The following is a 12,551-nucleotide window of genomic DNA, read 5'->3' on the forward strand; positions in this document are numbered from 1 at the left end:
CCCCCCCCCCAAAAAAAAAATCCCCCCAATCTATTTAAATTTTCAAGTCATCAAAAATAAAAAAATTTCCACTTAAGTCATGACAGCTTAGCCCTGTCATTTCATATGAAATTAAGGTATACTGTATGTGTATATTAGAAAAATGCAGCTTTCTGCAGTTGCATGCACATATTAGTATTTGTCATCTTTAATAGTAGTCATGATTGCCTCCAGAAAGTGATAGTGATAATTTAAGTTGATCAGTGAAGACTTAATAGCAGAAATTAGTGAGTGGTAGTTAGTCAGTAAATGATCATGGCTATGATGGTAAAGAAGATAACTGCTATTACTATTTAACTAGAACTGTTAGAAATGAACAACAGCCAGGCTTTTGTGTATGTATGCACACATATGAGTGTGTGTTAAGTTTAACAGCCCTGTTGTAAAGCCTTAGAACTAACACTGCTGGTTTAATTAGTATGTGCTTTTTTCATTGTTGATAGAGCTTGCCAGTTACCCTCTGGAAAGATTTTACTGAATTACACTCCCACCAATGAAAATGTATTACCACAAGCTCAGCAAGTGTTTTCTTTTTAACATAGCTGTTTAGCAGAGCTAGAAACAATAATCAAGGAAACTAGAGCTTTCTATGTGAATCAGTTATTAATGGAAAGATGCTTATTTTTTAACTTGTTTAAAATTGTGGTGTAGTAATAGTGTCTAGTTAAAATCAAATGAAAATGTGTACTTAAATGTTTAGTACCTGCTACTTAGTAGGAATTACTTATACTACTGGAGATGGAAAGGAAAAAAATCACACTTAAAGATTTTTAAAGCAAGAGTTGAGCTGTGTGGATGGAGCTCAAGTAGACAGCTCATCTGGCACATACAGGGTTTGATCTGCCAGTGCTGGAAAGGAAAATTGAAACAAATAGTAATCATAGAATATGGAGATTGTCTTTAAGCAGCTTTCGGCTCCAAGGTTCTTTGCATTAGCTTTCTCTAAAAGCATGAAGTGAAAGATGAAATGGGCATGTTTAATGTCACTTTTGAATTTAAGCAAATCAGTGTTAGTAATTGCTCTTTATTTCTGTCACTGAGTTATTAGTGTTTTGTAAGTCTTTAAAAATAATTTGCCGGGCGCTGGTGGCTCACGCCTGTAATCCTAGCTACTCAGGAGGCTGAGATCTGAGGATCGCGGTTCAAAGCCAGCCCAGGCAGGAAAGACCCTGAGACTCCTATCTCCAATAAACCACCAGAAAACCGGAAGTGGCGCTGTAGCTCAAGTGGTAGAGCGCTCACCTTGAGCTGAAGAGCTGAGGGACAGCACTCAGGCCCAGAGTTCAAGCCCCATGACCGACCAAAAAATAATAATAATAATTCTACTTTATAAATGTGTGTGTGCTTGCATGCTCATGCATGCACACACATGCGTAGTTAGTCCTGTGGCTTAAACTGGGGCTTGAGTATTGTCCCTGAGATCTTTTTTTTCCCTCAAAGCTAGCAGTTGAGCCACAGCTCTGCTTCTGGCTGTTTGAGTAGTTAAAGAGTCTCACAGACTTCCCTGCCCTGGATGGCTTCTAACTATAGTCCTCAGATCTCAACCTTCTTAGTAGCAAAGATTACACAGCTGCCTGGCATCTACTTCATAAACATTTATTTAATATTTATTGTATACTAGAAATTAAGCTAGCCAAGGTGATTCAAAATGTAAACACTGACCTTATCCTCAAACATCTTACATATTATAGTATTTTGACATCTTAAAATAATTTGTCCAAAAAATACGTTCCATACAAATAGAGCTTTAAACATAGCGAATGAAGTTTATGCTTAAAATGTAAAATCTTTGCCTTCCTTAACAAATATGAAGACCTGAATTCAAACAAGAAAATATTAAAACCATTAAGTGACATTTTAAAAAAACATCTTAAGGCTTAGAGTATGGTTCAAGTAAAGCTCTTTTTTTTTTTTTTGGCTAATCTTGGGGCTTCAACTCAGGGCCTGAGCACTGTCCCTGAGCTGCTTTTTTGCTCATGGCTAGCACTCTTCCACTTGAGCCACAGCGCCACTTCAGGCTTTTTCTGTTTATGTGGCACTGAGGAATCAAACCCAGGGCTTCATGCATGCAAGGTGAGCACTACCACTAAGCCACATTCCCAGCCTCTCTCCTAAATTCTTAACTGAGTAAACTAAACTCTCATTAATATTTTTCATTTTTATTATTTATCATTATAAATACTCATTTTCAAAATATTTTTCAGTCTAATGCTTCTAACCATATGCTTAGCTGTTTCCATAAGTCCTATCTCTGAGAATGTACTTCTAATTTGAGACTGCAATCTCTAAGTGTCTAAACATTTTAGAAGCAGTCTATTGAGAAACGGCCCTGGAGTGAATAGTTTTTATGTCTGTTAATCTGTGTACTTTTAAATGTATAAATATGGGGTTTTCAGCTTATGAATCACCTTAAGAAGTTTACTGTAGCTCCAAGTTTAGCTTTAAGGTACTTTTTTTACAGTTGTTATTTAAAATGTAAGTAAAGCCAGGTGCTGGATTACACATATAATCCTAGGTACTCAAGAAGCTGAGATCTGAGGATCAAGGTTTGAAGCCAATCCAGGCAGAAAAGTCCTATGAGACACTTACCTCTAATAAACTAACCAAAAAAGCTGGAAGTGGCACTTGTGGCTCAAGCAGTGGAGCATTAGTCTTAAGCACAGAGAGGCTCAGGGACAGCGTCCAGACCTTGAGTTTAAGCCCCTGGACTGGCAAAAAAGTAATAAGATGTAAGTAATAGCTTAATAATTATGCTATATGCAAGGAGCCAGACTTTACATGATTATATTTGTATGAATATCCAGAGGAGGCAAATCTTTAGACATTGAAAGTAATTTGGTGAGTGTCAATGTTGGATGGAAACGAGAAAGAAAAGAAGAATGTGAGCGAGATGTCTTTTCTGATGATACATTTTGGTATTCGCAATCATAGCTGAACAATTTTCTAAGTATACTGAAAACCACCAAATTGTATATTTAAAAGAGTGATCTTTTACAAATTAAAAAGCTTAAAAAATTTTTAATGAAAACATTTTTTCTAAAAAATGGATTTGTTGATTTTAAATCCATACTTTTAGTCTTTTTTGATTTTTTTTAATCTTACAAGTGTAATTTGCATTGAGAATATAATTTATGCCTTCCTGAGAGATAATAGAACTGAGTATTCATAAAACGAAAGTTTAGAGGACTAAGGATATGCATGCCCAAGTGGCAAAGCACTTGCCTATCAAGTATAAGGCCTTGCGTTCAAGCCCCCAGTACTACCAAAAGAAAAACAAAAATAACCACTGTTTGTAAATAAAAAATAGCCTGACATGAGGACATATGCCTGTGATTCCAGCACAGTGGATGTTAAGGTAGGAAGATGGCACGTTCCAGGCCACCCTGCACTTTATTAGCAAGACCCTGTATAAAAAGGGAGCAAAAAAAAGTCTTCTTAATAGAATATTGTTCTACCTGAACTCTATACCATCATCCATCTAGAGGTATCAGAGAACAAATGTGTATGAGACCTAAATAGTTAAAGAATTTTAAGACCAATCATTTTTATGGTAAAGGACAACAATAATTAAAAATAGACACCAATCTGTTAATTTTTATTTATTTTTTAAATAAGAGCTACAAGTATAGACCAGGCAGGCCTCCACCTTGTGATTCTCCTGCTGCTGCCTCAGCTTATACCACCACATGGATGGATTTATTACCATCATTTTCTCTCTTCTCTTTTTTTTTTTTTTTCTGCCAGTCATGGGGCCTGAGCTCTGGGCCTGGCACTGTCCTTCAGCTCAAGGCTAGCACTCTACCAGTTGAGCCACAGCACCACTTCCGGCTTTTTCTGCTTATGTGGTGCTGAGGAATCGAATCCAGAGCCTTATGCATGCAAGGCAAGCACTCTACCACCAAGCCACCTTCCCAGCCCCTGTTTTTTTTGACAGGGTTTTGCTATGTTGCCTAGCTACCCTTGAACTGGCATCAAGCAGCACTACAGCCATGCGTCTCCAACCCCTTGTTTCCATTTCATGGTTTTTTACTTAGTCTTTAAATAATTATACAAAAGGGTTTTAATTCAACACAATTTCATGATTTTTATTTTCTCTGTGTGACCTTCCTCTTAAGTTGTGATTCTGATGTTTGTTGTTACACAATTTCTTTCTTTATGTTCTTCGTAGGCTATGGAGTTATTAGTAGAGAAAGCAATTAGTAGTGCTTCTAGTCCTCAGAGTCCTGGGGATGCTCTTAGAAGAGTATTTGAATGTATTTCTTCAGGGATTATTCTTAAAGGTAAGTTTTATTTTGTTTTTAATAAAATAAAACAAAATTTGTTTGCTTGATAGTTGAATAAGGACTTTTGGAAATGGATAATGCTGATGCTTTTATTTCCTGGTGATTGTTTTAGGTAGCCCTGGACTTTTGGATCCTTGTGAAAAGGATCCCTTTGATACGTTGGCAACAATGACTGACCAGCAGCGTGAAGACATTACATCCAGTGCACAGGTAATAGAATTTTATTTTATTTTTTTTTGTCATAGGGCTTCAACTCAGGGCCTGGGCTTTCTAGCTCAAGGCAAGCACTCTACCATTTGAGCCACAGTACCACTTCTGGTTTTCTTGTGGTTCATTGGAGATAAGAGTATCAGACTTTCCTTCCTGGGCTGGCTTTGAACAGCCATCTCAGATATCAGCCTTCTGAGTAGCTAGGATTACAGGTGTCAGCCACCAGCACTAGGCAGGTAATAAAATTTTTCTTCACCAAACTTTGGATTACTGCCCTTAAAATTGGAGAGGGGGAGGGGTTGTATATTTTTCATTATTCTACTACTTTGGTATGTAAACCTTTAGAGAAGGTATTAAAAGACTGACCTTGAAATAGATTTTTATTAGTATATTATTTAATTATGTGTGCCATACATATTAATAATTTTAGTGTCATTAAATAATAAGTACTAGGTTTGGGGATTATATTTATTCAAGTCATGGGGCTTGAACTCTGGGGCCTGGGCACTGTCCCACAGCTCTTCAGCTCCAGGCTAGGGCTCTACCACTTGAGCCACAGCGCCACTTCTGGTTTTTGGGTGGTTCATTGTAGATAAGAGTTTCATCAACTTTCCTGTCTGGGCTGGCTTTGAACTTCAATTCTCAGATCTCAGCCTCCTGGGTAGCTAGGATTACAGGCATGAGCCACTAGCGCCCAGCTTAGTATACTAAGTTTTATATCAAGGTCAGAAAGTCTTATGTCCCTTGGTTAAACAGAAGTGAGTGATAATACTATGTGGTTTTAGATATTACTGTTATAATTCAGCCTTTCCTTTTGCTGTACAGTATGGTATTGGATTAGCTCTAGAGTCAGACTCCCTATATTTGGTTATCAACTCTTCCCTTTTACCATTCCATTTATAAAATGGAATTGAGCAGTTCTGTCTCAACAAAATTGTTGAGAGGATTAAATGAATAAATGTGTATACCATATACCCCTTGATACATGGAAGGGTCTTAAATGTTAGGAATATCATTACCATTATTACTTACCAATCCTATTGTAAGAATAATGGTGAAAAAAATGAATGGGGGGAAAAAGTATTCAAATTAACTGTAGCTGGAATCTTAGGGTTCCAGAAATATACTAAAAAGGAAAGAAAAGATGTATTTGTTGTGAACAACAATAATCCACTCTAAAATAGATACTAGTTATTAGGCTTAAATTCATGTTTATTGCCTCTACTGCTAAGGATAATTTCATTTTTGAAACGTAATGGATTTAGAGTAAATTGTTAGGCGAGAAAGTAAACAAACTTTCATAGTTGGAAAAATTGCTTTTTTAAAAGTTACCTAGAAGAAAATGAAAGAGAGTTCATAATTACAATCATGTAACATTCATGGAATTGTAAAGAAGAAGACAACAAATTAGTGATTCCTAAAAGTTAGGGTTAGGAAAAGGGAATGGTTGTGATAATGCTACAATTCAGTGTTTTGATTAAGATTATAAATATAAGGCTGCACATGTGAAAAATGGAAAAGGTCTGTACATATATACCCAAAATTACATGCATAACTGATGAAATCTGAATAAGCTCGACAGTGTATCAATCAGTTTTTAGTAACACATTGGAAAAAGCTAAATTGCAAAAGTAAAGCGTATAGCTTCTAGGAATGTTACCAAATTATTGGCCATAATATAGTAAGCTTAGTAAATTTCTCTCATTAATTAACATGAGTTTATGATTTAAATAATAACTAATAATAACCCTTTTCATAATAAAAAGACAAAAGCTGGGTGTGGTAGTGCCATGAAAATAGAATTTTGTGAGCTGAGGCAAGTGCATTGTCCTCTGTTGGGGAACAGCTTAGACTCATTGAAAATGATCTACAGTAACAGTGCACTTTTAAGATTGCTTATTGTGGGGCTTATTGTGGGGCTGAGAATGTGGCATAGTGGTAGAGTGCTTGCCTAGCATGCATGAAGCCCTCGGTTCAGCTCCTCAGTACCACATACACAGAACAGCCGAAAGTGAACCAGTGCTGTGGTTCAAGGGATGGAGCACTTGACTTGAACACAGAAAGGCTCAAGGACCTTGACTTGAACACACAGAAAGGCTCAAGGACCGTAAAAAGGATTGCTTACGGCAAATAACACAAGCAAATTACCTGTTTAAATATATCTAAGTCTTAAGAATTTTAATGGGGGGGCTGGGAAGGTGGCTCAGTGGTAGAGCGCTTGCCTTGAATGCATGAGGCCCTGGGTTCAATTCCTCAGCTGGAAGTGGCGCTGTGGCTCAAGTGGTAGAGCGCTAGCCTTGAGCTGAAGAGCTGAGGGACAGCGCCCAGGTCCCAGAGTTCAGGCCCCACGACTGGACCCAAAAAAAAAAAATTCAGGAATTTTAGTGGGATGGAAGAGGCACTGTGGCTGCAGTGGTGGTAGAGTGCTAGTCTTGAGCTGAAGAGCTGAGGGACACAGCGCTCAGACCCAGAGTTCAAGCCCCTAACCCCCCCAAAAAAAAAATTCTAGTGGGGGAAAAAAAATGAGATTAGGGTGGTTTTGTTGTAGAGATACAGAATCAATTGGTGTTGCTCAATACAATGTTTACTTTTACCTTACCTTACAAAATAATAAGGGGTTATTTTGGCTCTTAGTTCTGTTGATAGTTTAATATGTGCTTCTGCTGAGGATTAAAACTGGGGACTACATTTTCTTTTTTTTTTAATTTTAATTTTTATTTTTTGTGAACATACTATACAGAGAGGTTACAATTACATGGGCAAGATAATGAGTACATTTCTTATCAAGCATTGCAGCCTCCTCCTTTGTTTACCCTTCACATCCCTTCCCAGCCTCTCCCCGGCCCCCCACTCAACCCCCCGCACCAAAGTTGTAAAGTTCATTTTTGACATGACAACTTGTACTTCTCATAGTTGCATTGGGTCCACCTGTATCCTTAAACGACTTGTTTTTCCCCATCTCCACAAATTATACCGACATCAAATATAGTGAAAGCAGGGGTTATACTGTGGAGGAGGGACATACAAATCTACAAAGAAATAATCTTATAAATGAGTTAGAAATAAATGCATGAAAGAAAAAAACATTTAAATACATATCTAAGGGTTCATTTTACTAATGGGACTACATTTTCAACACATGTTGTGAGCCTGTACATATAAGCACCCACAGTAAAAAATGGGAACATATCAACAGAAAACTGAATGGAATACACCTTTTCTTTTTCTCTATGTACTGTTGCACGGGAATGTTGTACTCAGCTTCCATCCATTGCCTTTTAATACTATATAATGTTTTTGAAAATGCACATGACTTCACATGTGGATTCTGAACATAGAGCTTTTAGTTCTGATTAATTAGTTATGAAACTTCTTACTCATTCTAATTGATTGTATTTCCATGAGCATACTATTTAGCTTATTACTGTTGGTGTAAGGTTATGAATGTTAGTGTTTGATTTTTACATTAACTATATTGTTTGTTGCAGTTTGCATTGAGACTCCTTGCATTCCGCCAGATACACAAAGTTCTAGGCATGGATCCATTACCACAAATGAGCCAGCGTTTCAACATCCACAACAACAGGAAACGAAGACGGGATAGTGATGGAGTTGATGGATTTGAAGCAGAGGGGAAAAAAGACAAAAAAGATTATGATAACTTTTAAAAAGTTTCTGTAAATCTTCACAGTGTTAAAAACAGGTGCCGGTTTGTTGTTGGTTATTTTCCATTCAGAATAATACCTGCTTTGAAAAGTTTATCAAGAATTTAAAGAATTTCATGGAAGAACCAAGTTTTTCTATGACAAAAAAAACTTAGTGTACAGTCCTAGGTATTATATGAATGGAAAGAGACCCCATCAAAAAAATTGTACTCCGACAAGGGAATAACAATGGTTCCAATTTTTCCCATTATTTTGATCTTATTTACTGGTTGCCCTAGCTACCCATATTTTTGTGTTTTTTATTAACTAGTGTGTTGTCTTATTAAATCTTTACTGTATTTAATGCAGGATTTGTGCTTCTGTTGCTCTGTGTATTTTGATACTTTCATTTAGAAGATTTTGTTTGCCTTTTGACACTAGTTGTAAGTTACTTTGTGTTATAGATGATAACCTTACCCTTTAATATTTTACAGCAGTACGTTTTTTTGTAACGTGAAACTGCAGAATTTTTTTCTTTTGTTACTCTATATGTGAAGGATTACAACACAAAAGTTACCCTGCCATTTAAGTGCTCAGAACTGAATTTTTCTGCAGATCTTGTGGCATTTGTCTCTAGTGTGATATATAAAGGTGTAATTAAGACAGATTTCTGTTAATCTAATCAAGTTTGCTGTTAGTTGTGCATTAGCAGTATAAAAGCTAATATATACTATATGGTCTTGCAACAGTTTTAAAGCCTCTGCATAATTGATAATAAAAATGCATGACATTTTGTTTTTAATAGACTTTTAAAATTACAGTTTTAGGTTTAACACGTAGATCTTTGTACAGTTGACTTTTTGACATAGCAAGGCCAAAAATAACTTTCTGAATATTTTTTCTTCTGTATACGTGGAAAGGACATTTTTCACATATAAGTGGGCTATTATTTTGAAAAGAACTTTATCATTGTGTAACTAACAACAATAATTAGCCCTTAATTATGGTGACCGTTCTTTATTGATGTGTGTGTGAGATTATTCTAGCAACTATTACAGTAAAACATAGTTGAATGATTCCCCCACACACATCCCTATTACCCAGGTAATTCAAGTCTATTAACAGTAAAGTTGACAAAGTATTATTGAGGAAAAATTAAGATTATCTAAAGGAAAAAAAGCAGAAATTTATTTGGTGTGGCCATCTTACATGCTTATATCTCCTACAAAGAAGCTTAATATAACAGTGGTGTAATGGGGAATTACATCTTACTGTTAATGTATGTATGCTCTGGTACACAGATGTCATTTTGTTGTCACAGCACTACAGTGAAATACGTAAATAAAAACTTAAATTCATATAATGACTTAACATGTATTATGTTAGAATTTAACTACTTTTGTTTTGAAATGATTTCATTTCAGTAAAACCATATTCAAATTTACTGGGTTTTATATATTTTACTCCTAGCAAATGTTTATTGCTTACACACAGAATTCTAGAAAATTGTATAACTCAGTACTGTATTCGTTCAGGGTTTTTTCCTAGAATTAGAATCTTACCCCTAGATTTATAAAGGTCCAGATAATTGTAACAGATAAATGAGAAAACAGAACTGAAGACTTTTTAGACTTTTCTCCCAAATATTTCTGATACTGTGTAACCGTTACCCTTTAAAATTGCTATTATTTTATATTTTTAATCTTTGTTTCCTTTTAAGCTTCAACTATTTAGTCATCTGGTAAACTTAGATTTTTTTTCTCAAGTTTTCTCACATTCAGACACTGTGCTAGGTCTTTGGGAGTATGATTTTTTTTTTATCAGCGTACATGGGTCATATAGAGGTCATTTGACATTCCATGCCATACCATATCCCAACCAAATTCATTCCTCCTCTCACTCTCCCTTATCCTCCTTGCCTTTACTTAAAAGCAGTTTCAACAGATTTGATTGTTGCATACATGCAAGTCAAGCATTTTAAGTATATTCATCCTCATTCACTTGTTAGCCTTTCCACTCACACCAGGTACCCTGCCCAATGCAGTGTGTTTTTTCTTTCCCTTTTTTAAAGTGTGTATTAATTATACCAAGGAATTTCACAGTGGTATTTCAGATATGCATAGATTATATTTTAGTCAGAATTGCTTGCTTTTTCCCCCACTCTATGCTGATCAGTAGCTCTCATTGGGATTTCTTGATATCTTGATACATATATATAGATAGATAGATAGATACAGGTATCTTGATATAGTTTCAATATATTTTGAAATTATTTACCCTCATTCCTCTAACTAGTCCCATAGTTAGAATCATGTTCTCTGTATGCATGTGTGTGTGTAAGTTTGTGTATATATGTACCTGAATATATGTAGCTTTCACAAGTAAGCAATTTGGCTTTTTGAGTTCAGTATATCTTGCTCAATGTGTTGCTCTACATTTGCTGCAAATGACTTTTTTTTTCTTTGTAGCTATGTTATATTCCGTGGTATCCATTCATAAGTTTAACTCGGCTCCTCAGCTTATTCCACAGCTTTTGGCTGTTGTGAATAATGCTGTAGTAATACATGGGTATGCAGGTATCTTCCTTGAATGTTGATTTATATATACCATTGGATATATGCTCAATAGAAGAATAGCAAGGGCAAAGGTAGGTCTCCTTTTAGTTGTTTTTTTTTTTTTGAGGAACCTCCATTACCGATGGTCATTGGTTACAACAGTTCATATTCCTGTCAACAGTATATGAGGGTTCCTTGTGCCATGCATCCTAGATGGAATTTGTTGTTTTCTTGATTGTCATTCACTAAGAAAATGGAATCTTAGTGTGCTTTTGGTTTGCAGTTCATTTATGGCTTAGGATATTAAACATTTTTCCATGTATCAGCCATTTATACTTCTTAGAACTGTCCATTTCACTCCCCAGTTGGTTTATTTTTTCTTTTAATCTCTATGTATTCTAAATAGTGATCCTTAACCTATTGAATAGCAAGAACAGACGCACACACACACACCACAATTATAAGTTGTCTTTTGGTTCTAGTGATTGTTTTTTGTTTGCTGCACAGAAACTTAATTTGATGTTGCATTTGTCAGTTCTGAATCAAATTCAGAAGTAAATACCTGTGCCTTTAATTTCCAGAGTCTTTTTTTTTTTTTCCTGTTTCCCTGTAGTAGATTTAAAGCTTCAGGTTTTAAGTTCTTTGATCCATTTCAAGTTGAGTTTTGTACAAGTTGGTTCCAGGAGTTAAACTTAGGACTTCATGCTTGTTGAGTAGCTAACCCTGTCCTGTGTTCTACCACTTGAGCCACACCCTAAACCCCATGCTAGATGTTTTCACACATTTTCCCATTTAACTATTCAAAACATATTGTAGCTCAGTGGTCAGTGGTAGAGAGCACTTGCTATCTATCATGAGCAAGGCTCTAGGTTTGATCTCCAGCACCACAAAGTAAAAATAGTGTGTGCATGACATAACAAGCAATGGCACCATACTACTTACTTTCCAATTGAAGTCCAGAATGGCTAAAGGTCATACATCTGGGGTTTATGCCTGTATTTAAATGACAGTTGAAATTGAGACCCCAAATTTAGGTTTGACCCCTGCAGTTTTCAATTACATTCTAAAAATGTTTTCATCCCATTTTTTAGGTTTGCCTTTGGTTGGGTTGAATTAGGAGTGGGGGAATTGGTTTCTTGAGGAAGGGAGTCATTGTTTGACTTTTAATTTGGTTTTGGGGCAGTTCTAGGACTGGGGCCTGAAGCTTACTGGACTGATACTTTACCATTTGAGCCATACCAAGTGGGTTTTTGTTAAGTGGGTTTTTAGAGATGGAATCTCAAGGACTTTTTTCCTGGAGCCAGTTTTGAATCTCAGTTGTACAGATCTTGATCTCCTGAGTAGTTAGGATTAGAAGGGGTATGTGTGTGTTTGTTTGGAATGCTAGGATTGAACTCGAGTCCTTGGGCTTGCCAAGCAGGTACTCTACCTCTGAGCTACATCACCAGCAAGTTTATTTTCATATTTCTGTATTTTTTGTATAGTTTGGTTATTATAGTAGCTGTGGCTAGGTCGACATTAACCATGTTGTATTTAGTAAATTATACTCTATAATCAAATGAAGCCTTGGTTACCGCCTGCTAATGTATGCTTGAGCCAGTTTTGGCAGTTTATTCAGGCAGAAGCCTCTCTGGTTTTCCATATATTAGTACATGCTTATGTTATTCTTTTTCACACCCCTGTTAGTGCATTTCAAATGGGTGTTTTCTTAATTACAATTATGTTTATATTTTGAATAAGCTAAAATTAAATTACAAAATTACACATAATAACAATATTTTTCATGATCACACTGTGTTATGAATTTAAGTTCTGGATAG

The 12,551-nt window shown here is 35.9% G+C and overlaps 1 protein-coding gene across 1 annotated transcript in view; it reads left to right on the plus strand.

The window, feature by feature from the left end:
* The window catches only part of Zfr (zinc finger RNA binding protein), a 73,040-nt gene extending 63,420 nt beyond the window's left edge, over positions 1-9,620 (plus strand). The window contains exons 18-20 of the mRNA XM_013018582.1: positions 4,208-4,319; positions 4,435-4,532; positions 8,021-9,620. Of these exons, the coding sequence (XP_012874036.1) occupies positions 4,208-4,319; positions 4,435-4,532; positions 8,021-8,200 (390 nt within the window). The 3' untranslated portion in view covers positions 8,201-9,620. The remainder of the gene's footprint in view (positions 1-4,207; positions 4,320-4,434; positions 4,533-8,020) is intronic.
* Positions 9,621-12,551: the final 2,931 nt, after the last annotated feature.

The sequence above is a fragment of the Dipodomys ordii genome, unplaced genomic scaffold (assembly GCF_000151885.1).
Source record: "Dipodomys ordii isolate 6190 unplaced genomic scaffold, Dord_2.0 Scaffold41, whole genome shotgun sequence".
Taxonomy (NCBI): Eukaryota; Metazoa; Chordata; class Mammalia; order Rodentia; family Heteromyidae; genus Dipodomys; species Dipodomys ordii.